The 24,518-nt window shown below is 46.2% G+C and overlaps 1 protein-coding gene across 1 annotated transcript in view; it reads left to right on the top strand.

Moving 5' to 3' along the window:
- The window catches only part of LOC133139942 (E3 ubiquitin-protein ligase DTX1-like), a 36,446-nt gene extending 12,207 nt beyond the window's left edge, over positions 1 to 24,239 (top strand). The window contains exon 3 of the mRNA XM_061259434.1: positions 23,509 to 24,239. Within this exon, the coding sequence (XP_061115418.1) occupies positions 23,509 to 24,239 (731 nt within the window). The remainder of the gene's footprint in view (positions 1 to 23,508) is intronic.
- The last annotated feature ends 279 nt before the right edge of the window (positions 24,240 to 24,518 follow it).

Raw genomic sequence — 24,518 nt, forward strand, 5'->3', positions numbered from 1 at the left:
TGTGATGGCGAACAGCCATGTCTGTCCTTTGATGTGATCTTAGACTAATTATCCCACTGACTTCACTCTGTAGGACAGCATACAAATATTATTGTGTGCACTTTGGTCTGACCTCTAGCCTTAAGACAGCCACTTCTGGATTTTAGTTAAGCAAAATGGCCTGCTTTGTAGCTTATGGTGAGGACTGGCTTTAGAACCGTCCCCCCTCCCTCAATTAGCAGGAAATCGGACAGCCTGTTTCCTGGAGAGCATGACCCCCGACCCTGGGAATAACAGGAGAAGCCTGTGGAATGTCATTTTGGGGTGAAGGGGAGAAAAGGAAGGGAGCGGGAAACTAAGCCCAGGACACACCTCTCCATTGCTAGAGCCATGACATTTGTGGGGGCTGTGATCTTCAGTCCTAAAAATGAATGTAAAGCATACTGTTATATTTATGAAAAGCACAGCTTTATGGAAGACCTCACGAAATGGCAGTGACAACGCCTTCATTCATTTCCAATGGGAGGTGGGGGGGCGCCTCTGCAAGGCATGTAGATTGCTAGCGGTGCGGGGTTAGCCAGTGAAGCGCCTCGTAGTGGCGGTGGAGCTGGCGAAAGTGCCAATAAAATTTGAATTCTGACATAAACATTGTCCCTCCTTTAAAATTTTAGTTCCCTATTTATTCGTTCGGCAATGTCTTATCACGGAAGATGTTAATACAATAAGCCTGAATTGCTAATTTACCTGCAAGTTTCACATTTAATGAAGGGAAAACCGGCAGCTTGTTCTGATCGATACAAACAGCAACGGTGCAACCACCACAAGTTTCATGTTAAACGTAAGGATAGCAGCACTAAAGCTGGCTGGCTGACCTGTTCTGATCAATAGGCTACTAATGTTAACATGTTGCTACACTGCACCAGTCGGGCCACAAGCTTCATGAATCCATACAATAAAAACAATGACATGTGATGTCCCTCGAATGATGGAAAACAAAGCAAGAATGTAACCTAGTTGATACAAAAATCAATAAAGTTCACTCCTATCCCTTTCCCTTTCTCACAGAACAGATATAAAAATATGGCAATAATATAGTCAGCCCAAACCACATAAAAAGTGCAATCTTACATTTTTGTGATTTTTATATTTTATTAAAACTGGTCAATGACAACATAGCCATTGAACCAGGTTAAAATGTGATTAACAATACAGTCAAAAAATACATTGTACGCCCACAAGCGACCGATTGAGGGATGCGGCTTTGGTGCCAAGTGGCTTTGCCAGGAACAGTGTATCCGTACCGTAAGGAGGATGGAAATTAGTGCCTTACTGTGGGTAACATGGCGAGCGAGTGTGTCATGAGGTGTATGTGTGTATGTATGTATGTATATATATACATACACATGTACTGTATGTGTGTGTGTATGTATGTATATATATACATACACATGTACTATATGTGTGTGTATGTATGTATATATACACATACACATGTACTGTGTGTGTGTGTGTATGTATGTATATATATACATACACATGTACTGTGTGTGTGTGTGTATGTATGTATATATATACATACACATGTACTGTGTGTGTGTGTGTATGTATGTATATATATACATACACATGTACTGTATGTGTGTGTGTATGTATGTATATATACACATACACATGTACTGTGTGTGTGTATGTATGTATATATATACATACACATGTACTGTATGTGTGTGTGTATGTATGTATATATATACATACACATGTACTGTATGTGTGTGTGTATGTATGTATATATATACATACACATGTACTGTATGTGTGTGTGTATGTGTGCATGCGAATGTGAGTGAAAACGATGAACTGAAGGGTCACCGCAGGCCTGGACAGATATCCAGTTGATTGATAGAATGAGGTTAGGCGCATGATGCAGGAGACACTGGGGTGGAAAGAAGGGAAAGGAGCACTTGCAGACGAGAGGTAAGCGGTTTCAGACAATAAAGCGAGGGAGAAAGAGTTTCACAGTGAAAAGCCGCTTCACAGGAGAGCGAGAGTATGAGCTGAACAGTCCCAGAAAGAGAGAGAGAGAGAGAGAGATGAGTTGTGAGATTTCAGAGAGCCACACTTCTGACGGACTGCATTCTCTAGGGCCCTCGGTGAGATAACACAAAGACCCAAAGGATTAGGATTTCAAATGGCGGCTCGTGGCAAGCAACCGAAAGGGTTCTCTCACTGCATTCGGCATGAGTCTCTTCCAAAGAGTGGCTCCTTTGTCATATTCGCGACCGAAACGGCACTTTTAATGCAAGCAGGAGCACAGTGGCACTGCATACGGCAGTAAAGGCCTCCCTGCAATGCTGCGACTGTATCCAGGCTTTAGACAATGATGTGGTGCCTCACCTGCCAAGCTGGGAGTATTCTCCACCCTCGTCTCCTACCCAATGAAAATGTGTTGCCATGCATTTCAAATGTACTTTCAAATTCAAATGTTGTTTCTTGATGTGGTCGTATAATTTGATACTGAAAATATCCAAACAGCCAGCCATTGTCAAACAAAATAACAATTCAATAATGCCAATATTCTGGATCTCCATGTATGGAGTGTTATTTTTATCTCTCAGTCCTGACATGCTCACGTGTTCAGAGAGAAAAACTGCACCTATGTTTATTTCTCTCTTTGAGAGGATAATGAAATTATTCGTCTGCCTGCTTAGACATGGGTCATGTCACTCAACAGCATGCAACAGTTTCCCCTGCTGCGGATGTTCTTTAGGACTTCACCACAGAAAGAGATGACTCTGCTTATTTTCACAGGTAACAAACACAGGAAAGCCCCTCACAAAAGCACTCCAGGGCCATTGGGCCATTTTGTCCCCATGTTTGAAGCTGAACCCTCAGTGTCACAGAAAGCTTTTTTGGGGTCAGACTTTGTTTTTGTCATTTTTTACTGATTAAGAATTATTTGACCACATAACTCATTTTCAGATACATGCTCGGAAGCATTCTGCCCAAGTGGTACTTCTATTTATGAGAGTGGAAATAGTGCACCTGTATTGAGGCAACCTGAAGCAATTACTTTTGATTGGATGCAACCAAATGAGTCTTCAGTCATTCCATGCCAATAACCTCATCCGATAAACACTGATTAACGTTTCCATTTCGACCAAGGTACAGTGCATTTGCTGTACGCAGTGTGCGGTGCTGCGTACAGCCGTTTAAAGACCCACATCTCCACCCCCGTAGGAAAAAGGGACAGCACAGGCCTGAGGTTGGAATGTAGTTTGTGACTAAATCCTCGCTTGCTATTTCTCAGAAGGGCGCTGTGACTCATGGCTGTGAGTCTGAGGTGTCTGTCAAACTGCCTCTCTGTCGTCAGGCCAGCGAATAATAAGGCGTCCGTCTTGCAGACACGCTCCGTCCGCATTGCGTTCTGCCCGGCCTCGTGGCCCCCCCTCTCTGTCCCAGGCCCTCCACTGCCCCCTGCTGGAGAGTGGTGGGGAGAGACGGAGCACCTCCTTCATTAGGTGTGAGGGCCAGGGAGTGACACAACCGAAAACACGGGATTGAGAGTCATGACTGAGAGGCAGCAAATGTGTTTCCCTCTCTTCCCACCATCTTAGCTCCCTCTCCTTTTCCCTCTCTGTCAGTCTCTCTTGTGTATGTATCTCACTTTTCCCTGTTCATTTCTCTCTCATCCCCCTGTTCTGTGTCTGTCTTTTTCTTAATTTTTCTGTCTGTTTCATTTTCCCCCTTCATTGTCTGTTTGTCCTTGAATGCTTCCCTTGTTTTCTCCTTAACTTGACTTTCCTCTCTCTCTCTCACTCTCACTAGCTCTCACTCTCACGCTCTTTCTCTGGACAGGAGTCCGTGTCACCTTTCCCAGCGACGCAGTCACAGTGACAATTTGCCATCTGTTGATGTTGCCTATGTCTTTATCATTTCCCTTGGAAAGTACAGCTAGTGATTTTTGCCTTCCTCAATACAAGGCTTTTCCATTTCACTCAGTGGGGCCTAATGGGATTGTCATAACCACGCCCCGGGGGTTACAGAAAGTTCTGGAATCACTGTAATTGTCCTTTCCTTTGTTGCCAGAGGCACAAGACAAGGTTAACTCTTTCGGTCCTTCTCCAATGTTAAACCACTTTTTTTTTTTTTTACCTGGGACAATTCAAACAGGCGCAAAAAGTACCAACAGGAAATGACAGCGATTGAGGGAAAACTAACCGCCTGCTATAACAACCTCACTATGACTGAGCTTGTGGAACCTTTTATTTTCCATCTGTCATCAAACTGATGTCATTGGTAATTTGGCTCAAGACTGAGCAGAAACTGCCCACGTCGCACAGTCCTTTCATCTTTTCAACCAAGTGAATCACAGCTTTGGTGGATGACATCTTATGCTGGTGGAATTGGCTGATTCACAAATCGGACATGTTTCTCTCATCTGTGATCAGATGGGCTTGGTGATTGCAGCTGAGCGCCGGGCCCTCATTTCACACTTTACTTCTCAGCTTCTCTTCCCATTCTGCCGACTGTCTCATTGACGCCTTTCATTCCACACCGCGTTCTGTCCGCCCTGGAACCTTTCGATTTGTGAAGTTTCTCTTGATCATATGTTTTATTTTTCATATGGACCAGATACAGCTTTGAAAGTAGAATGCCTTGATTGTGGTTGTGCATATCCATGGATCTATTAGTGTGCTTGAGTGTGTGTAAGCATATGTTTCTGTGAACGTTTATATTGTGTGTGTGTGTGTGTGTGTATGTGTATATGAGGATATGTGAGTGTGTGTGTTTATGTGGGTATGTGTGCATGTGGGTGTCTGTGAGCATGTGAACATGTAAACATAAGCCTATATGTATATATGTGTGTGTTTGTGTATTGATGCATTGAGCATATACATGTGTGAGGTCGTGTGTATGGATACATTGGTGTTCATATGTATAATACTATGTGTATACATGGCTACTGCATAATGTGTACAGTACTGTGCAGAAGTCTTAGGCACCCTAGACTTTATTATGTATGTATATATGTTAATTTTTTTGTGTGTGTTAGTATAAAATAACACATTTGAGATTTCCAAATATTAATTTTCCAAAAGATTTAATTTTACAGAGACATAAAAAGTAACATATTACTGTAACATATTTACTAACATATTTACTACTTTTTACATAAAAACTTGATCAAGGCTGTCTGAGATCAGAAGCAAGGAGCCAACCAAAGTCTGCAGAAGAACTGTGGCAAGTTCTCCAACATGCTTGGAACAACCTCCCTGCTTATTGTATTAGCCAACGCTGTCCTGCAGTTCTATATCTCAGAGAAGTGATGCAGTTTTAACGCCGAAGGGTGGTAACAAAAAATTGTGATTTGATTCAGTTTTTAACTATTCTGCCAAATTAGTAAAATGTAATGTAAAATGTATAGTACGTTTATTTAGGACCTTTCATTGAATTATGTTTGAAAGAATCTTATCTGTACAGAATGTTATACTGGTGCCTAAGACTTTTGCACAGTACTGTATATGTGTAGTGTGTACTATATGTGTGTCTGTGAACATTTATATTGTGTGTGTGTGTGTGTGTGTGTGTGTGTGTGTGTGTATGTGTGTGTGATTTTGATTAGACTTGGACTCGGAATGTGGAAGATCTGTGGGCTGAGGGAGATCTCTCTATCAATCACTCCACTCCCCCTCTCCATCTCTCTCTCTCTGTCTCTCCCTCTCTTCTGGGGCTGGTGATGGAGAGGCAGGGGGAGTTCCAGCTGCAGCAGTGCTCTCCTGGCTGATTGCCTCCGTTCACATGGCCCCCACACCTGCCCCCCCGGTGCTCACACAGCCATGCTCCCCGCTCTGGGGCCCCTCGCGCTCTCGTTTCCGCCCCGCGCTTCGTGTTGTGAGAGCCGCACACTCCTCTGAAACCTGAACGCAGTGTGTTGCCACAGCTCAGTCCCCCTGGGGGGCATCTGTGGTTTTCTTATTGATGGAGATCGCTCTGCCCAGCCCCGAGACCCAAACCCTACACCTGGAACGTTCACAGTAGTGCTTGTTGGATTTATGCTGCAGTAGAAGCTGTATTTGCTGACCAGGCAGTCAAATTGATTATGTGCATCACTGTTGAGTTGAGATGTGTGTGTGTGTGTGTGTGTGTGTTTTACTTACTTACTTTACTTTACTCTACTGGGGAAACTACTGTAGGGGTCCTCGCACGGGACTCCAAATTATGTAGGGTCCTTGCACGGGCCGCCAAATAACGCAGGGATTTTACTCTCTACGAAACCGGGGCGCCAGTTAAACGTTGTGTTGCAGTATAACTGCGAAAAGTAATCAGTCTCATAAAATTACTGTTATCAGAAATATCCAACCACAAATATAGTATTTCAATTAATTAAAATAACCAATATTAATGATTGAACATACCGATAACCTGAAGGTTGGAAGTTCTTCCAAAGACTGCTTTAACTCGGCTCTCATGTCTATGCGATTCCAAAACGGACACCGGGGTTTAATAAAATATATTTATTAAACAAACATACAACCACATAACAGATAAACGAACGGGAATTAGTAGGGAAATTTAGTTGGGTATGTGTGTGTGCGTGTGTGTGGCGCGCGCAAGCGCGCGTGTCGCTAGAGTTCTGGGTGTGGTAATGAGTTGGGGTTAGCTGTGAGAAGGGACTACTTGCGTAGTTTTACTCTATATATGCGCAAAAGACGGCGAATCAATTCACGTACATATATATGTAGCTAACCAAACACATTACAATGGTTGGATGGTAAATATAGAAACACAGATTCACGAAAACAGTTAAGACTAAACTAAACACTGGCTATGCCTGAATGTTTGTTCTCTTACTGAGTCCATACGCATTGGATCCAAAAGACGTGCTGTCCTTATAGGAGCCGCGATGGTGCTGTGAATGCGTGTCCTGGAGAGATGCGCAGGCTGGGGCGTCTTAGCCGCGCGCTATCGTCTGGTCCACTCGGTTGCTGGAAGGATGTTCGCTTGTCCTTTTTCCGGGTGGAAAAGTTTGTTGCTGTTGTTCGATGGTGAGCTTTGCAGGAGTAAACTGATGTAGCGTTCCGCGTACACCAGTTTCCACTCGCTATAGGCCACGAAGTTACCGCGAGGTAACTGGGTGTGTCCGTAGGCCTGGTAGTGCGCTGTGCAGCATTCAGCCTCTGTCCGAGTCTCGGAGCAGATGAGCTGAAGCGAATGCCCAAAAAGGGTGCGTCCAAGAGAAGAAGCAGAAGAGGCAGAAGAAGCAGAAGAGCCAGAAGAGAGATCCCAAGAACGTGTCTTGCTCTTATACGGGACCGTTTATTGCTCCCGCCATTACGGGATTGGCTGAACCAAGTTAGACGTCATTCGTGGTGGACGTCGCAGAATTTTCCTGTGGGAATGTGGAAGTTGTAGTCCCTACATCCCCCCTGTGGTCTCAGGATGCGGCTGAAGCCAGTGTTCCTCGAGAGCACAAAAGTCAGTTCATAGTCCACAGGTCAAGTACATTGGGTCGGTAACACAGTTCACAATTGACTGACAAACATCCAGGCATTTATCAACAATTAACTAAACTGGTCTAAAACACATGATACAAACAATGTGAAACACTAAGGTCGAACAGTGAATACATTGTCACACAACATGAGAAACCTTGGTGAAAGGGTTAGTCGTTTTGTTAGTTCAGGTGTTTTGTTAGTTATTGGATGGCGTCCAGAAGGTGGAGCACCAACAGGAATGACCCAGCCATGAAAATGTTCAGATGATGTAGGGGTCTAGGAAGGAGAGGCTGTAGCCTTTTTGGAAGTCTTGTTCAGACTGACCAATTGTTCTAGTCCCTACAGTCAGGTTGCTGACGAGGGTTGTCATCTGAAATATGTGGGGGCATTTTCAAATTAGGGCAGCTTTCTGTATCCAAGCTTAACCTTATGGCTGTGTCATCAGGAAGGAAATGGAGAGGTGGTCTCATTTATAAATGATGTGGTAAGCTCACAAGTGGTCTTGTCTTGCTTGGGGAAGAGGTGGAGTAAGGCACACTGGGGTGTGGCAATATACTTGTAAAGATTACACTGTAGTTTCTACATGCAATACTTTACGATGGTTCAGTAGGTGTAGAAAGAAGCAATGAACGTTTACGAGTTATAACAGGTGTCGGATTTAACTCTACAGTACCTACTTACGATCTGCGTTTGCTGCTGCTACATGCAAATCTAAGTGGCTGCTATAAACTACCAGTTTATTTTGCCACCCCCCTTTGGTAGGAAAGGTGTGCAAAAGAAAGTGGTCAAAGCTTCAGCTGGGAGTCTGCCTGTGAGGAGACCACGGCTATAGATCAGTCTTATTCAACGTCTTTTGATGGAGGTTGAACAAGACCAGATAGCTCTTTGGAGTGGTTACTCAAGGCATACACACTACTGAACAAAGATTAGAGGCTTTAGTTGTCCTCAGAGGAACTGAAGAAGCTCTCTTCAGACAAGGTATCTTCCCTATCAGAGTCATGCTGGTGACTCTGAGGCTTGGGCCTACCGGGTCGGTCTTCTCTCCAATTCCGGCTGGAATCAGAGTGTGAGAAGCGACCACGGTGGCTCTTAACTGGGAACTTACTCACATGCCGTTGTTTTGAGCCATTAGATTTTAATGGGGCAACTTGGGAAGTGCCGGCAGGCTTGGTTGGAACAACGTGCTTAGCTGTTTCCAATACCTCGTTCCTGGGCACAATCCTTAAAGTGTCCCAGACCATTTGGGCTTCATTTCTTAATTCAAGGGCTGAGTGTTGGCCCCTTGAAAACAGTGAAACATGAGTTCGGACACAGGGGTGCAGGTTGTGCACAAAAAGGGATTTGAAGGCTTGATCTTCATCTAAGCCTGGTCCGTTTCTGCCCTGGAAAAAAGCATGTTTAAGACGTTGGTAAAAGTCTTTTGGTCGTTCTGTACGGCTATGTTTAACCTCCACAGATTTGATCATGGCTGTGGCCTGATCAAACCGTGGCAGGTACTCAGCTACCAATGCTTCACAAACCTTGGGATAGCTGGAACGTACCTGTGGTGGAAGTTGTTCCATAAATGTATGGATCTTTCTGGTAGAGGTTTTCCATACCAGTCGTACCTTTTCTCGATCGGTTGCCCTGGGCAGATCCGAGAGACAGTAGTCAACTTCTCTCAAGTAACTCTAAATGTTAAATTCGGAGTCCTTCGGATCAAATGTGTGGACATACTTCGCCATGGCCTCTAGCTCCTCAAAGCGAAGACCATGTGAAGTTGCACTAGTCTGCCTGTTTGGAGAAGGAGAGACTGAAATCACATTTGAATGTGAATGCGTTTCATGCAGAGCTCGACGTCCTCGGTTTGGTTTAGGGGGTGGAGCTACAAAACTGTCATTCTCACAATGGTTGGCAGAAGATGAATTGTCGCTGTCAGTGTACTGTACAGAGCTGTCACCTATCCTCTCAGTTATAAAGGGAAAGCTAGCGGGATTAGCGTTGCTTTTTGTGTGCCCAATTAATAACGTTAGATCTCCTCTACCGTGTCCACGGGAGGGTTCCCTGACCTCCTCATGAGAGGGGTGGGCATGGAAGGTGCAGTCCTGTACTTGCCTGACTGTTTCTCCCTTGCGGAGATGGACCACCGTTGGGACGGAGTCCCCCCTTTCCCTCTCCAGGGAAGAGGTGGGCAAACCATTGCATGGGTGGTCAACAGCACTGCAATCTGAGGAGACTGACGAGTGTCCATCAGAGCAAGTTGTGGAACCGGGATCTGACAAACCCGAATCAATTTGTGACCCCCCTTCCCCTGCCTTGTGGTGTAAGGAGGAAGCAGGAGAAGCTGGAGTTGGGCAAGCCTGAGAAAGCAGGCTTACAGAAGAGAGTGGATGTGGTAGCTTGTGGCATCCACTCTTCAACTGAAATAATTCCTCTCTGTAGGAACAAAGATCTGATTCGGCTGAATGCAGATCACGCAAGTATTGTACTGCTTTCTTGCCAACAGTTTGAAGCTCAAGTAAAACACTGGTGTGTTGTCCTCTGAGGTATGCCATCTCTGATTCTAAGTTTTTGTTGCTCTGAAGAGCAAGACTAATCTGTCTGGCAAAATTCAAGACCAGACAACTTAGAATTGGGTCTTTTGACTGGGTGGGGGAGTGACCTTTCTCGTTGATTAATGAGAACATTTCTTTCCTACAATCAGTGAGGTTCATCTGATTCAGGAAAGCTATGTAGCCAGGTGCTAAACCTTGGGCTAAAAAGGAAAGGTACTCATCAATAGATATGGGTTCCATATCTCAAGCCAAATAAAGCTAAAAGCTAAAATCAGTAACTTAAGAGGGTACTCTTGAAGTTAACAATTTGACAAGGGCCTTGAGCTCCTAACAGTTGGCAATGAATTGTTTCCCAATATCACAATCCAACATACAAGTTGTGATGAAGGATAAAGAATTTAAAACGCTCTTTGAATATTCTCTATAACTATAGTACAAGGTAGCTATAGCATCACACAGGGACTCGAGTTGCACTAGCGGTACTGCAATGCAACAACAGCAAAATGAACAAACATATGGCGGATATTCAGACCGTAAAATAGGAACTGTGATGCTGATCACATTAATCCTAAATACCAGAATGTGATTGGTTGAAATTACAATTAAATTTGGATTTAAATGTAAAATTCAATTAATTATTAAAATTACTTTGACCAAGTAATTATAATTAATAATACAGTGCGGCTAATAATACTATTATTGATAATACGTATTATACCGGAAGGTAAATGCCAATCAACAAACTACCGTGTAAGATTACGAATGTAATGCCACAATGTTACACGAGGGGGCAGTATATTGAGAAAGCGGCTCATGCAGGCTTTCAAAAATGGTACAAGGGTGACATCTAGCGGTATTTTCAAAAGATTGCACTGGTGGCAATTTAGCTGAGAAAGAATGCCGAGAATTCGTTCTGGAGTCACGTGACATGAGCCAAAGCTCGTCTTTCTCACGCAGAGCTCCAAATTAGGAAGGGGAATTCGTTATGAAGTCACAAGACATGAAATTTGAGCCAAAGCTAGTCTTCCTCACATGGGGCACCAAAATATGTAGGGGTCCTCGCACGGGACTCCAAATTATGTAGGGTCCTTGCACGGGCCGCCAAATAACGCAGGGATTTTACTCTCTACGAAACCGGGGCGCCAGTTAAACGTTGTGTTGCAGTATAACTGCGAAAAGTAATCAGTCTCATAAAATTACTGTTATCAGAAATATCCAACCACAAATATAGTATTTCAATTAATTAAAATAACCAATATTAATGATTGAACATACCGATAACCTGAAGGTTGGAAGTTCTTCCAAAGACTGCTTTAACTCGGCTCTCATGTCTATGCGATTCCAAAACGGACACCGGGGTTTAATAAAATATATTTATTAAACAAACATACAACCACATAACAGATAAACGAACGGGAATTAGTAGGGAAATTTAGTTGGGTATGTGTGTGTGCGTGTGTGTGGCGCGCGCAAGCGCGCGTGTCGCTAGAGTTCTGGGTGTGGTAATGAGTTGGGGTTAGCTGTGAGAAGGGACTACTTGCGTAGTTTTACTCTATATATGCGCAAAAGACGGCGAATCAATTCACGTACATATATATGTAGCTAACCAAACACATTACAATGGTTGGATGGTAAATATAGAAACACAGATTCACGAAAACAGTTAAGACTAAACTAAACACTGGCTATGCCTGAATGTTTGTTCTCTTACTGAGTCCATACGCATTGGATCCAAAAGACGTGCTGTCCTTATAGGAGCCGCGATGGTGCTGTGAATGCGTGTCCTGGAGAGATGCGCAGGCTGGGGCGTCTTAGCCGCGCGCTATCGTCTGGTCCACTCGGTTGCTGGAAGGATGTTCGCTTGTCCTTTTTCCGGGTGGAAAAGTTTGTTGCTGTTGTTCGATGGTGAGCTTTGCAGGAGTAAACTGATGTAGCGTTCCGCGTACACCAGTTTCCACTCGCTATAGGCCACGAAGTTACCGCGAGGTAACTGGGTGTGTCCGTAGGCCTGGTAGTGCGCTGTGCAGCATTCAGCCTCTGTCCGAGTCTCGGAGCAGATGAGCTGAAGCGAATGCCCAAAAAGGGTGCGTCCAAGAGAAGAAGCAGAAGAGGCAGAAGAAGCAGAAGAGCCAGAAGAGAGATCCCAAGAACGTGTCTTGCTCTTATACGGGACCGTTTATTGCTCCCGCCATTACGGGATTGGCTGAACCAAGTTAGACGTCATTCGTGGTGGACGTCGCAGAATTTTCCTGTGGGAATGTGGAAGTTGTAGTCCCTACACTACACAACCAGTCCCTAGGTTTCTGATACGAGAGGTCAAATGTTTAGTATGCGCATCGCAGTTGAGCTGAGGTGTGTTTGTGTGTATGTGTGTGTTTTCAGTGTTACTTTACTCTTCTGGGGAAACTACACAACCGTTCCCAGTGTTTCTGTCCCCTGGAATCCTGTTAGTCAAACTAAACAACTCCTGAGTTGAATGGAAAGGAGAGAGGAAATTGCTGCGACAAGCCTACCTCTTTTTTTTGGGGGGGGGGGGGGTGCATTGGCTTTGCAGGCAGATGCAGGAGGGCGAGGAGCCACCGGGGGTGTGCACCCATAAGCACTCAAAGCCACGGCTCTGTCTCCGGGGACGACCATCAATTATTCTGATTGTGTGCAGCACGGTCGCTCGCGCGCCCGCAGAATTCTAATGGGATTCCTTCCCCCTCGCTCCCTCCTACACGCGCACACAGGAACTCCCTGCCGCACGGCGCCAGAGGGGGCCGGCTCTGATTGGTCAGCCGCAGGGTATCCACGGAAACCCTGCCGGACCGCCGTCACGTGAGGCCGGGCAGCCTGGCGCTGCTGTACCGGGCGAATGAAGCGGCGTGATCACAGGGGACCCGCCGATGACGCCTGGAGGAACCGCGCCTCACTTCCCCGGCAGTTTAATTAATTGAGCATATCAGCAAACACCCCACTTCTGGGGGGGTGGGATGCTGCCACTGTTTCAAGGTGAATTATAATCAGCCTGAGAAATCCCTCATCCTTCAACGCCCACACGCTCTGACTTCCTGCCTGGGATACCCTTCTCGTTGCACAGCACTGTGGGTGTAGCACTCCGTAAAGTAAAAAAATCTCAGTTGCCTGTTTGTCCCTGGCTCTTCAATGAAGCAATGCAACATGGACGCAAATCCATGACTTCTCATACAGGTGCGGGGCAGAGGGTCAGAACCCAATCTTCCCGGGCAACACTTCGGAGACACTTAAAGGGGAGACACTTGATTGGCTGGCAGTTCTTTTGCCTGGAGCTGGATTAATGATTCTGTACTGATCCACAGCAACCGTAATCAGCTTAACAGCCTCAGACATCACAGGCTGGCCTGAGAGAACGTGCCCCCTGTCTCAGCTTTTGAAACTGGGATTTCTCATGAGAAGGCTGGTTTCAGTCAGCAGGGGGCTATCCTTGTGACTGCGGCTGCTCTTAGTGGGAGATTTAAGATGGAGACTTAAGAATCTGCCCCTCCGGGATACGGGTGTTTGACCGTTGCAGTGTATTGCAGTGACAGGTGATCCTCCCAGCACCCTACTGTTGATTATAAACACTCCCTCGAGTGATTTAGCCTGGGATGGATTTACCACACAGCGGTATTTTAGTGTTATATCTCGGTGGAAAATCTGGTTTTGGTACTTTTTTTGCAAACGAGGTGAGACAGTTTGACTCATTTCAAGATTTACCAACTACAAATTTCACTTGTCAAGCCAAACAGTAATCTAAAACAAGCTAATATTTTCTACTTGAGAGAACGTCTTTTTTGAAGTCTCATTACGAGTCTAAAATGCTTGTTAAGACAGACGTTTTTGGCGTGTTAATGACCAAGAGCCGAGGAGAAAGCTGTGCCGGGCGTTATCCTGCTCCTGAAACCGAATCCGCTACACGCCGCTCATGCCCCGCTATTGATCCCGTTCAGCCAGTCAGCGCGCCTCTCATCCGCAGAGTTAGTTCATCCGCAGAGCCAGTTCATCCGCAGAGCCAGTTCATCCCCAGAGCCAGTTCATCCGCAGAGCCAGTTCATCCGCAGAGCCAGTTCATCCCCAGAGCCAGTTCATCCGCAGAGCCAGCTTAACCCGCAGAGCCAGTTCATCCGCAGAGCCTGTTCATCCGCAGAGCCAGTTCATCCGCTGAGCCAGTTCATCCGCTGAGCCAGTTCATCCGCAGAGCCAGTTCATCCGCAGAGCCAGTTCATTCCCAGTCGCTCGGCATCGTGGTCAGGAGGAGCCGGCGGTGTAGCGGCCCGCATCGCTCTGCGCTGTCTTCCGTTTCACCGGAGCGGGCTGGCGAGATCGGGCCACAGCGGGGCCGGTGAGTTATATGACTGGCACAGTTTGGTGCGCAGTGCCCAGGGACCGCTGTGTAAAGCCCCCTGGGAAATTACCCTGGAGACCCAACCCCAACCCGCAGGCAGCACTGCATGTTAAGCAGTCAAGCTGCCTTACCTTGATAGGAGACTGAAGGCTTGTCACTAGTTTACCCTTTTGATGTATTCATTAATTTCCTCCCCCATCCCATGTTCAGATGTGTGTTATATGGCCCTTTCTGCTGAGCAGGGCAGAAACTCATGATGAAGCGCGTTTTGTTTTGTCGGCTGGAAGCTGACGTGAGATGTTTCCCTGTCACAGAGATAAATCGGAGGGGGGGGGGGGGGGTGTAAGCTGTATGGGGAGAGCTGTCACTCCAGGCGGGAGATGCTATATAAATGAACTTTGCTTACTCTACCATGGGGGGTGAGTGCGAGGCTGCATGGTGATAAGTCTGTGTCTGTTACTCTGATGTCTTGGGCTGCATAGTGATATGCTGTTACTCAGCATGGGGATAAGCTGTTACTCTGCATGGTGATAAGCGGTCTGTTACTCTGATGTCTTGGTCTGCATGGTGATAAGTGGTCTGTTACTCTGCATGGTGATAAGCGGTCTGTTACTCTGATGTCTTGGTCTGCATGGTGATAAGTGGTCTGTTACTCTGATGTCTTGGTCTGCATGGTGATAAGCGGTCTGTTACTCTGATGTCTTGGTCTGCATGGTGATAAGCGGTCTGTTACTCTGATGTCTTGGTCTGCATGGTGATAAGCGGTCTGTTACTCTGCATGGTGATAAGCGGTCTGGTACTCTGATGTCTTGGTCTGCATAGTGATATGCTGTTACTCAGCATGGTGATTTGTGGCTCTGCACAGCGAGTTCTGACTGGGGCTTCAAGGGAGGTTGAGCGTCTGGGCACGCAGCACGTTACCGAGGCGACCGCTCATATCCGCCGTGGCTGCCGGGCCGTGCGCTAATCGTGTCCGGAGCCCTGCGGATCGCCGGGGCCGCGATGCGGGAGGATTAGCCAGTGACGTGTTCGCGCAGGGAGGCCAAGGGCCGCGGAGGAGGAGGTTTGGCAGCCGCCCCGAGCACCTTGGCACGGAACGGTCACGAAAGAGAAAAGTCGGGAGTTATTTTCCCTCTAATCTGTTGCAATTTTGCTGCAGTAGCTGGCAGGTAGTGTAACTTAATTTGTCCTTTTTTTTGTTGCCTCGGTAAGTGCAAGCTCTGCACAATCGTGCCGTATCACGCCAGCTCCCCACGGCTGCTGCAGCGGGGGCCACCTCCCCGGCCCCGCTTCCCCCGTACGGCAGCCTGGCCCGGGCAGCAGAGACTGTTTTACTGCAGTCTGTCCGAGTCAGACATCCTCTCTCCCCCTTCCCTCTTTTCTCTTACTTTTTCCTTTTTGCCAGCATCTCACCTTCACACGTTTCCACTCCTCCTCAACGCCCGCCCCGCCCTTTAAAGTCTCTGTGTTTCTTTTGTCGTCCTTCGTTGTCGAAAGGTAATTCTCAGCTGCTCCTTCTGCGGTTCCTTTTCGTCCTTCTTGGAAGGGGAGTGAGAGAGAGAGCGGTGGGGGGAGGGTATCGGGGGAGGAGGAGATATGGAGGAAATATCTCTTAAGCTTGCCTCTTGCTTGGAAAAGTCCACAGACAGTCACTGCTGTACAGATTTTTGCTCAGAATTATGCTCTTGAAATTCCATTTACCAAAAAGGACTTTCCAAACAATTCCCCCATATGACCACTGAGTGTTCTCTTATGAATTGTTGGCACAGATTTATTTTGTTTTTAGTTTTAGTTTTTATATTTTTTGTTCTGATCTGTGTGTATCATTCTTGTTTCTGTGCTTATTTTGACTTGCATCATCACCTATTTCACCGATACCTTTTTCAGATGCTGAAAGCCAAGCTTCCTTGAAAGATATGCTCACAGGGTTATGGAATAGATCAAGTACCAGATATATTATATATATATATATATATATATATATATATATATATATATATTATTGGCATTTGGCAGACGCTCTTATCCAGAGCGACTTACAGTTGATTAGACTAAGCTGGAGACCTCCCCTGGAGCAATGCAGGGTTAAGGGCCTTGCTCAAGGGCCCAACGACTGTGCAAATCTTATTGTGGCTACACCGGGATTAGAACCACCAACCTTGTGTGTCCCTGTCATTTACCTTAACCACTACGCTACAGGCCGCCCCTGTATATTCAATATATACAGGGTTATTTCGGAAAACTGGAAAACACCATCATGGCTCCCAATCAGTTCAGGAGGACGATCAACCCAAACAAATTGATCTGATATTTCTTCAGTTGCTATTGGCATGCTGGGAAAAATGCCCTCCCAGATGTGTGCAGTGAATACAGTGAGTGCTACAGACCTCGGCCTCTCATTTACTCCCTTGTATTTCAAGGAAATTTTGAAATATTCTATATAGGCTCAGCACTCTGAAGAGTCTGTGCAGTATTGAAGAGCCCTGTCAATCACGGAGTGGAAAACTGTGGCAATTCTCCCCGGCAGAGACGATCACAGCGTTCAAGCGCAATGTGATCGCGCCCCATGGCTCTGCTCATCACATTTAAAGGTTAAAGAAGAGCTCATTGAGACTGCTGCCCGCAGGAGGTGGCATTCTTTTATATTGCGACGTGAGTCCAGGGTTATCTTTATTGAGCTGAAGTAATAATAATGCATTACACTTTTCAATATTATGAAATATAAAAATTTCTGTGTTCTGTGTTATTTTTAAATTTGGTTACAGTTTCCAGCTGCTGGGTTGCATTTTAATTTTATAGTTTATCAGTGTGTGGGAGGCGGGTAGGGTTGAGTAACCAGCACAATATCAGTGTCTCATGTCATGTGCCATTCAACCCTGAGGACCTAAGATTGCAAATCCAGATCCATAACCCCTGCAGTATTCTGTGGTGAATGGATGAGCCTCATGATCTCGGAATGAATCCGGACCATGCTAGTGCCTACTGAGGCCAGTAGCTCCAATGGGTGATGGGCAATTGGCGATTTCTTTGCCCAGAGTATGGGAGGGATCTGCCGGTTAGGATTAGTGTTGGTTGCTATCTAGCAATCCTTGCTGATTGATTGGATGCCCCTGGACTGCATGCTATAGCCGCATATGAAAGGTCTTCCTCTGACTCTGCTCTGTGCAAGCTTAACTGCTGTATAGTCTGCAGGAGGAGAGCCGTGGATGTCTCCACTCCTGTATCAGCAGTGGGGTTCACAGCTGAACACAGCTGCAGTTGCAGACTGCTGATCATTCCAAGTTAGGGTGGGACTTGGACATGCTTTGCATGTTAAAAAAGAAGTTGAGGAGTTTCTCCCTCCATATGAACCCCAATCAGTGTTTGTTGTGCTTTCTGGTTCAAAATGGCTACCATGCATCACCAAGATGGTTGCAGTAGGGTAAGTAATAAGGTTCTGCCCCCCTGTGAAGCACTGGCAGGTCATGAGCGATGTCATGTAATTGCAGCCCTTTGTTATTTGCTGATTGGATTCTGTGCATTTGCTTCATGCAAGTCTGTACTGTAAAAAAAGCAGTAAAGAGTCTGACCCTTGGGGTTGGCTACTGGCCAGGAAAGATGGAGGGGGAGATGATCATGCGGGTGAACTCTGCGGAGAGCTCATCCTCTTCACTGTTCTCAAAACACCCTTGTTTGGGTGAAGTCATCCAGCTGGAGAGAGCCTTTGCCTCTCTCATGGCTCACCCAACCTTCCTCTTTAACCCTTCACTTTTTGTGCAGCTGTGTGCCGTCCACGCATTACTAGCCATCAGCATTATTTTCAAATCTTTCAGCTGTGCAGTAGACGGACAGCTCAGACACTGGTATCCCATTGCATCACAACAATGTCTAGACAGTGTTGAGAGAATTTTGTGTTTCAGGCGAGATGTTGGTTTCAACATCCCTTGGTGATCAAGGCCCCTGACTGGTGTGATCTACACCCCTTTGGTGTAATAATGACAGGGATCAGATTATCTCAAACTTGGTCCTGGGGCCCCCTGTATATGCTGGTTTTTATGGTCATTAGTTTCATAAAAGTTCTCAAATAATTCTTCCATATTTTTTTATGAATCATGTAGCTTAGATTTGGCTTGTTGCAATTTTCTATGTTTTACTCTACAGCTCATTGATTTCACATGTTAGTCTTGAATTTAATCAGCTTTAAAAATAAAAATAATAATTTGGCATGTAGCACACTGCTGAAAGTGAAATCCATAGTTCAGACAGATTAAGTCTTGTGATGAAAATCTGAGGCAGTTATGTTACACTGTGTGCATATACAGTGGACTCCAGAATTATTGGTACCCTTAATAAATATGTTGTATGTTTGAACATAAAATGCATATCATTATCCATGTTGTTTATTACATGCAGCCTTTTTTCTACAATTTTATTAAGGTTTATTACGCCAATTAATTAATAATTCTGGACCCAACTGCATATTGCTGATGTAGTGTGGGGTTAAGAGCGTAAATCATTCAGTAAACACTAAAAATATTTCATAGCTCAGGGATTGATTGTGGTGAGATCTGAGTTTAGGAATCCCTGATGTAGAGCAATAAAGCCCTTTCCTGGGTTTTTCACCATGCTCTCATCTGTCTGAAGGTAGAAAGGTTAGCGGAAGAAAAAACTCCCACTGTCAGTCACGCTGGAGGAATGGAGTTTGGGAAGGAAGAGACAGTTTTTATTGGCCTGCCATTTCCTATCTTTCTGAGTGCATCAGTAATCCTTTGCTGTTGCTGTGACGTGTTAACATTACAGACGTGCGCTGTTGATTGAACCCAGGGCCACCTGGTTGATTCGGTCGTGTGGCAGTAACACAAGAGAAATCAGATTCTCACCGAAGAGCACTGAAGGCGAATGCAATGTTCTCCCGGGGTTGCTATGACATTGAAGAAATGTGGTCTGTTGGCATGGAAATCTGGTCACCTGACAGGCTGGCAGGAGTGTAGGCATGTAGGCCTGTAAGATGTTGGCTCTGAAAGAAGAAAAACAATGCAGTTGCAGTGTGAATTATTGCGGATGCATTTGCATTCATCACTCTGGTTACAGGGTACATATTTCCATGTACATTGTTCAGTATTGCAACGCTGACAACCTATTTTATGTTGTTTGAATCTGTTTCCTTGGCAAAAAGGCATGGTATTCGTTATTACTTGTGCAAAATGAGAATAGTTGAAGGCATGGGGTTCTGTAATACTAGTCTGAATAGGCATCATATTCTTTAATACATTCATTCTTTTTACTCGGCTGAAAGTACATGACATTCTGTAATGCTAGTTTGAAGATGCATAGTATTGTGCCACAAGTAGTCTGTAAAGACATGGTATTCTCTTTTACTAATTTGAAAAGACGTGCTGTTCTCTATAACTGCTTTGAAAAGACGTCCGGGGATCCGGTTGGCTCTCACTTGCTTGGCTTGCTGTAAAACAAAGGGAATCCAGTGATGAGCACAGCTGGAGACAGATGGTTTCTCAGAGAGGGGGGGCTAGAGGGAGAAGGAATGACCCTAAATCTAACCCTAACCCTGCAGTTTCAAATCTGCTGCTGGAATGGAGTTCTGCTTCCCGGCGGGAGAAGTGACACGCCGTTATATCACAGACGCATGATTCATGATGGGGGGTAACCCGTGACCTTCAGAGAGGGGAGACAGCTTGGAGGTGTCATCTGCGGGCAGAGGGATTAGAGGAATGGAGAAATGGAGGAAGGGTGGGAGGAGGAGAGGATGGGAGAGTTGCTGAAGAAGCAGAGGGTCACACAGGAAGTGAGCGCTCTGCTGCGTTTCCTGCTCAGGAAGCAGGCGGAGGGGCGCGCAGAGAGTGTCAGCAGGGTGGCTGGTCTGCGAGGCAGGAAGGGGCAAAGGCGTGCGGTCCGCGCTCTTAATGTATGGAGCAGTTGCGCAGAGTGCTGGGGGGAAGTACTTGGTGTCATAAGTGTGTTTGAGTGGAGCGTCCTGTTATCCCCATTCTCCCCTGACCTTCCCCTCACCTCTACTGCGGCCCCACCCCTGCTCCACTGACCGGATAGCTGGGTGGATTTAGGCGATGAGCTGATGGGAGATTATGTGGACCGAGGGGGTTGGAAGCATTTGTAAAAGATTAAAGCTTTGGACTCTTTTTTTTTTAGAATGTACAGATGCCGACCACCATTGTGTTAAATTTCCGAAGTACGAGGGCCCCCATCCAAGGTTCTTTCGGTAAGACAGAAGAACAGCTCTGAGTATTTATCTTCTGAGGACGTTTCCTGTAATCAGCAATATCAAAGGCAGAACACATTCGCTCTGCCGACCACCTAATTTGGCTTCCCTTTATCCTTTACAAAACCTGTGATTTTACCTGCTTTCTTCCCCGGACTCCTCCCGTGTGCAGTGCGCCGGGCCCATGATGGAGACCGCTGACGTGCATTTAAAAGGGGTGTTTCACCAGCTCTGACCGTCCCTGGCCCTGTGCGACAGTGCGCTAAAGCCTGGCAAAAAACCACAAGCTATTAAGCGTTGAAGGGCAGGGCATTAATTCACAATTTAACAAGGCTGACGGCACAAAGGCTCGGATCGATGCTGTCTGAGGGAGCTGAGCATGCCCCCATCTGCAGTGGGTCACACGCACCGCGTGGCCCCACGGGAGAGCCCGGTGTGTCCCCTTTGATCCGGGGGCCCGCTACAGCACCCCACACCCACCCTTCTGGGCCCCAGGCGCGAGCAGGAGGAAGTGTTTGGGGGGCCCCGGGTGTGAAATGAGCCGTGAAGCCAGCTTCTTTAACGCGGCGGTGGCGGTCGTGATTCAAGGTCGTGGCTCTGGATTGTGCTGATGCGTTTTCCTCTCAGGAGCCAAGGAGTCAGAGCTGGGAGGCTGTGGGGTGATTATGCCCCCTCCACCCCGGCTTGGCACGTCCTTCCATTATCACCCGCCGTCCCCTGTGAGGGAGTGCATTTACCCGTTAAATTAAAGGGGGGGAGTGTGTGTCCCAGGGCAGGGCCACTGGATGCCCTTGCTGCTGAACATCAGGGAGATGGATGGGGTGTGCTGTCCTGATTTCCTGTGTGTGCTTCCCTAATGGTATTATAATGGAGCCCCCACCCACAGCAGGACTGAGGTACCACCCAGAACCAGGCAGGAGAAACTCCTGTGTACCTGCTCTTCAGTTATTCAACTCATGTACTCATTCCTACCCATTTCTAAAGGCACATAGGATGACTGATTCCAGTCATTTTGTAATTGACCATTAAAGAAAAGTTCAATTTCCCCCTACTGATCTAGAGGGTGGGGGAGGCAGTGGGGGTGGGGCTGTTTCTGCAGGAACCCGTGCCAAACTGATTAAAGTAATGGGCATTATGTAGCCTCAAACTAATGTCGCTTAGCAAAAGTTTTCTTTCTAAAACAAAGTCTAAACTTTGTTTTAATAAACAAGTTTATATTGTATCAATAGTATCAATTATTGAAGAGAGGAATTTGTAAGTGATTTGAATGTGTGATGTAACTGGCCTTGGGAATGTATCGCTTGACTGCAGTTCAGGCGATCGATCATAGTGTAGTGAGAAAGAAGAAATCTATAAGTTGAGCCTGTGTGCATTGTGTAGCGAATTATTAAAATCAATAGTTGTTTGCTAACTGTTTTGTTACATCAGTAAAATCTCATTAAAAAGCTAGTCATCCGCCTGTGCTGTCATCTTCTTCCAGTTCTGTGGCTTCCACGGTAGAGCCTTGCTCCAGAACGCCAACACAACAGTCGAGGAAAAATGCTCTGGGGATTGATCTGTTTGAGACTGTTACCAATCATCTGTTTTAATCATTTAAGATGACCATTAAGATTACTTTTTTAATCAAAAAAACTATTTATTTTATTTTTCAGTATTTTTCTCATCAACATAAGAACATAAAACTTAATAATATAATGATCGGAACAGGGCATTCATCCCATAGGCTTGACATTTACCTACAAACTACAGATGAAGTGGCCTTATAGTAATGGCAGTTAATAAGTTTAACATTTAAAAGGCCCAGGGGGGGAATGGCTGAGGAATTCTTGTTAACTTGCAGTTCTGTCCAGCCAGCAGAATGGCAGTTGAATGTGGGGGGAGTGTTCGGTCTGCATTTTCCTTCATTTGTCAAGTTTGCTAAACCCCATCTCTGCCCCATGCGGGCTTGTCAAAAAAAGAAATAAGCAGTGTATTTGAATGTACCTTAGAGGTGACAGCAGCATGATTGAAGTGGTCATGAAAATGGAGGAGAGGAGGTAGGGGCCATGCTTCTGCATGCACAATCCTGTTAACTGTAACAACAGCACACGCAGCATGTTGTGCAGAAAAATAAATTGTCAATAAATGACACATACAGAGTAAATTAGATTATTTGCATATTGAAATTGAGCCATAAGATGTGTTGAATTAAATCTAAGCTCCAGCGGGTCTGTATTTTTCATGGTTAAAATACCGCTGATGTGTACGTCTACTGGGATTCACCCCTCTTGTATTCTCTGGCTCTTTGGCTCTATTTAATTTGCCCGAGGTGAACATGAAAATTGTTCAGGCTACAGTCCATGTATATGTGCAAATATTTATGTTGACTGCTCAGCAATGTTTTTCTGTTTCTGAAGTTTGAGTACCTACTGGGTATAGAAATAGCCTTCTGATGTAAAGGGGACTATCTTGTCATGAGGTATGCGATGCAATAGCGTGTCTTTACCGGAACTTGGACTCCAGGGTGTATTATAACTTAATAAATGCAGAATGAGGACTAATATCTGTTGTCATGCATATGTAAATATTACAGCTGGTAACTGTAACAATGGTGTTATTTCACTGGGATAGCTATCAGACCTTATGAATTGAATGCTTTGTGTTACACACTTATAGACACTCTTAGAGTTCTTGTAGATTAGTAACAATTTAAAGGTTTACAGGTTTTCTTTTTTACATCAATATTCAAAAAAAAATTATTAATTCATATAATTTGACCTCAAATTCTGGTCTTACATTCTTGTAAACTTCTCATATTGTTTCTGTATATTTATGAGAAGGATTATAGCAGAGTTCCAGTACAGTTGGTAAAGGTGTAATGAAGCAAATAAGGCATTACCCATAATGCATGGGACACATCTTCAGTAAGATTTGAAAGTAACCTGCTCTCCTCCTCCCCAGGCACCATGCGGCCGGTGCAGCGGAACTTCTACGAGCCGTCGTCGGCCCCGGGGAAGGGCGTGGTGTGGGAGTGGGAGAACGACAGTGGCTCCTGGACGCCCTACGACATGGAGATCTGCGTGACCATCCAGAACGCCTACGAGAAGCAGCACCCGTGGCTGGACCTGACCTCGCTGGGCTTCTGCTACCTCATCGACTTCAACGGCATGGCGCAGACCAACCGGCAGAGCCAGCGCAAACGGCGTCTACGGAGGCGCATGGACCTGGCCTACCCGCTCATCATGGGCTCCATCCCCAAGTCGCAGTCCTGGCCCGTGGGCGCCAGCTCGGGGCAGCCCTGCTCCTGCCAGCAGTGCATCCTGGTCAACAGCACACGCGCCGCCTCTAACGCCATCCTGGCCTCGCAGCGGCGCAAGGTGTACGGGGGGCCCCCGGGGGCCCCGGCAGGCACCCTCACCATGGTGCGGCAGAGCAACACCTTCGCCGGCACCTCCCTCTGGTCCCCGGGCTCCGGTGCCGGTGGCAACAACAACATCAGCGTGGGCGGCGGCCACGGGAAGGCGGAGCAGGTGGGGCCGACGCCGGGCGGGGGCAGCTACACCCGCTCCCCCGCCCTGCCCGCCCTGCCCTCCTCCCACGCCCTCACCATTAACGGACAGAATAACCTCAACCGGCCCGGCACGCAGCGCGTCTCCATGGGAACTGCCAGGGGCGCCATCCCACCAGGGTAAGAGACCATGGCAACCGGCAACCCTTCCGACTCGTTGCTTCACTCCTGTGAAGGAGGCAATCTTTCCAACACATGAATAACTAATATACATAATTCATATAATATTTAAAAAATAGTGAGTAAATGTGACCTTTGTCATGGTATTTACTGTATATATACTTGACTGTGGAGGCACCTATCTACAGTATACAGTACAATTAATAGTATTTATTATAGTTTTTTCTGGTTCATTTGAGAGTAGGTTCAAGATGACACAACAAGATACTTGATTATGTGTCCT

Source organism: Conger conger, chromosome 11, assembly GCF_963514075.1.
Source record: "Conger conger chromosome 11, fConCon1.1, whole genome shotgun sequence".
Classification (NCBI taxonomy): domain Eukaryota; kingdom Metazoa; phylum Chordata; class Actinopteri; order Anguilliformes; family Congridae; genus Conger; species Conger conger.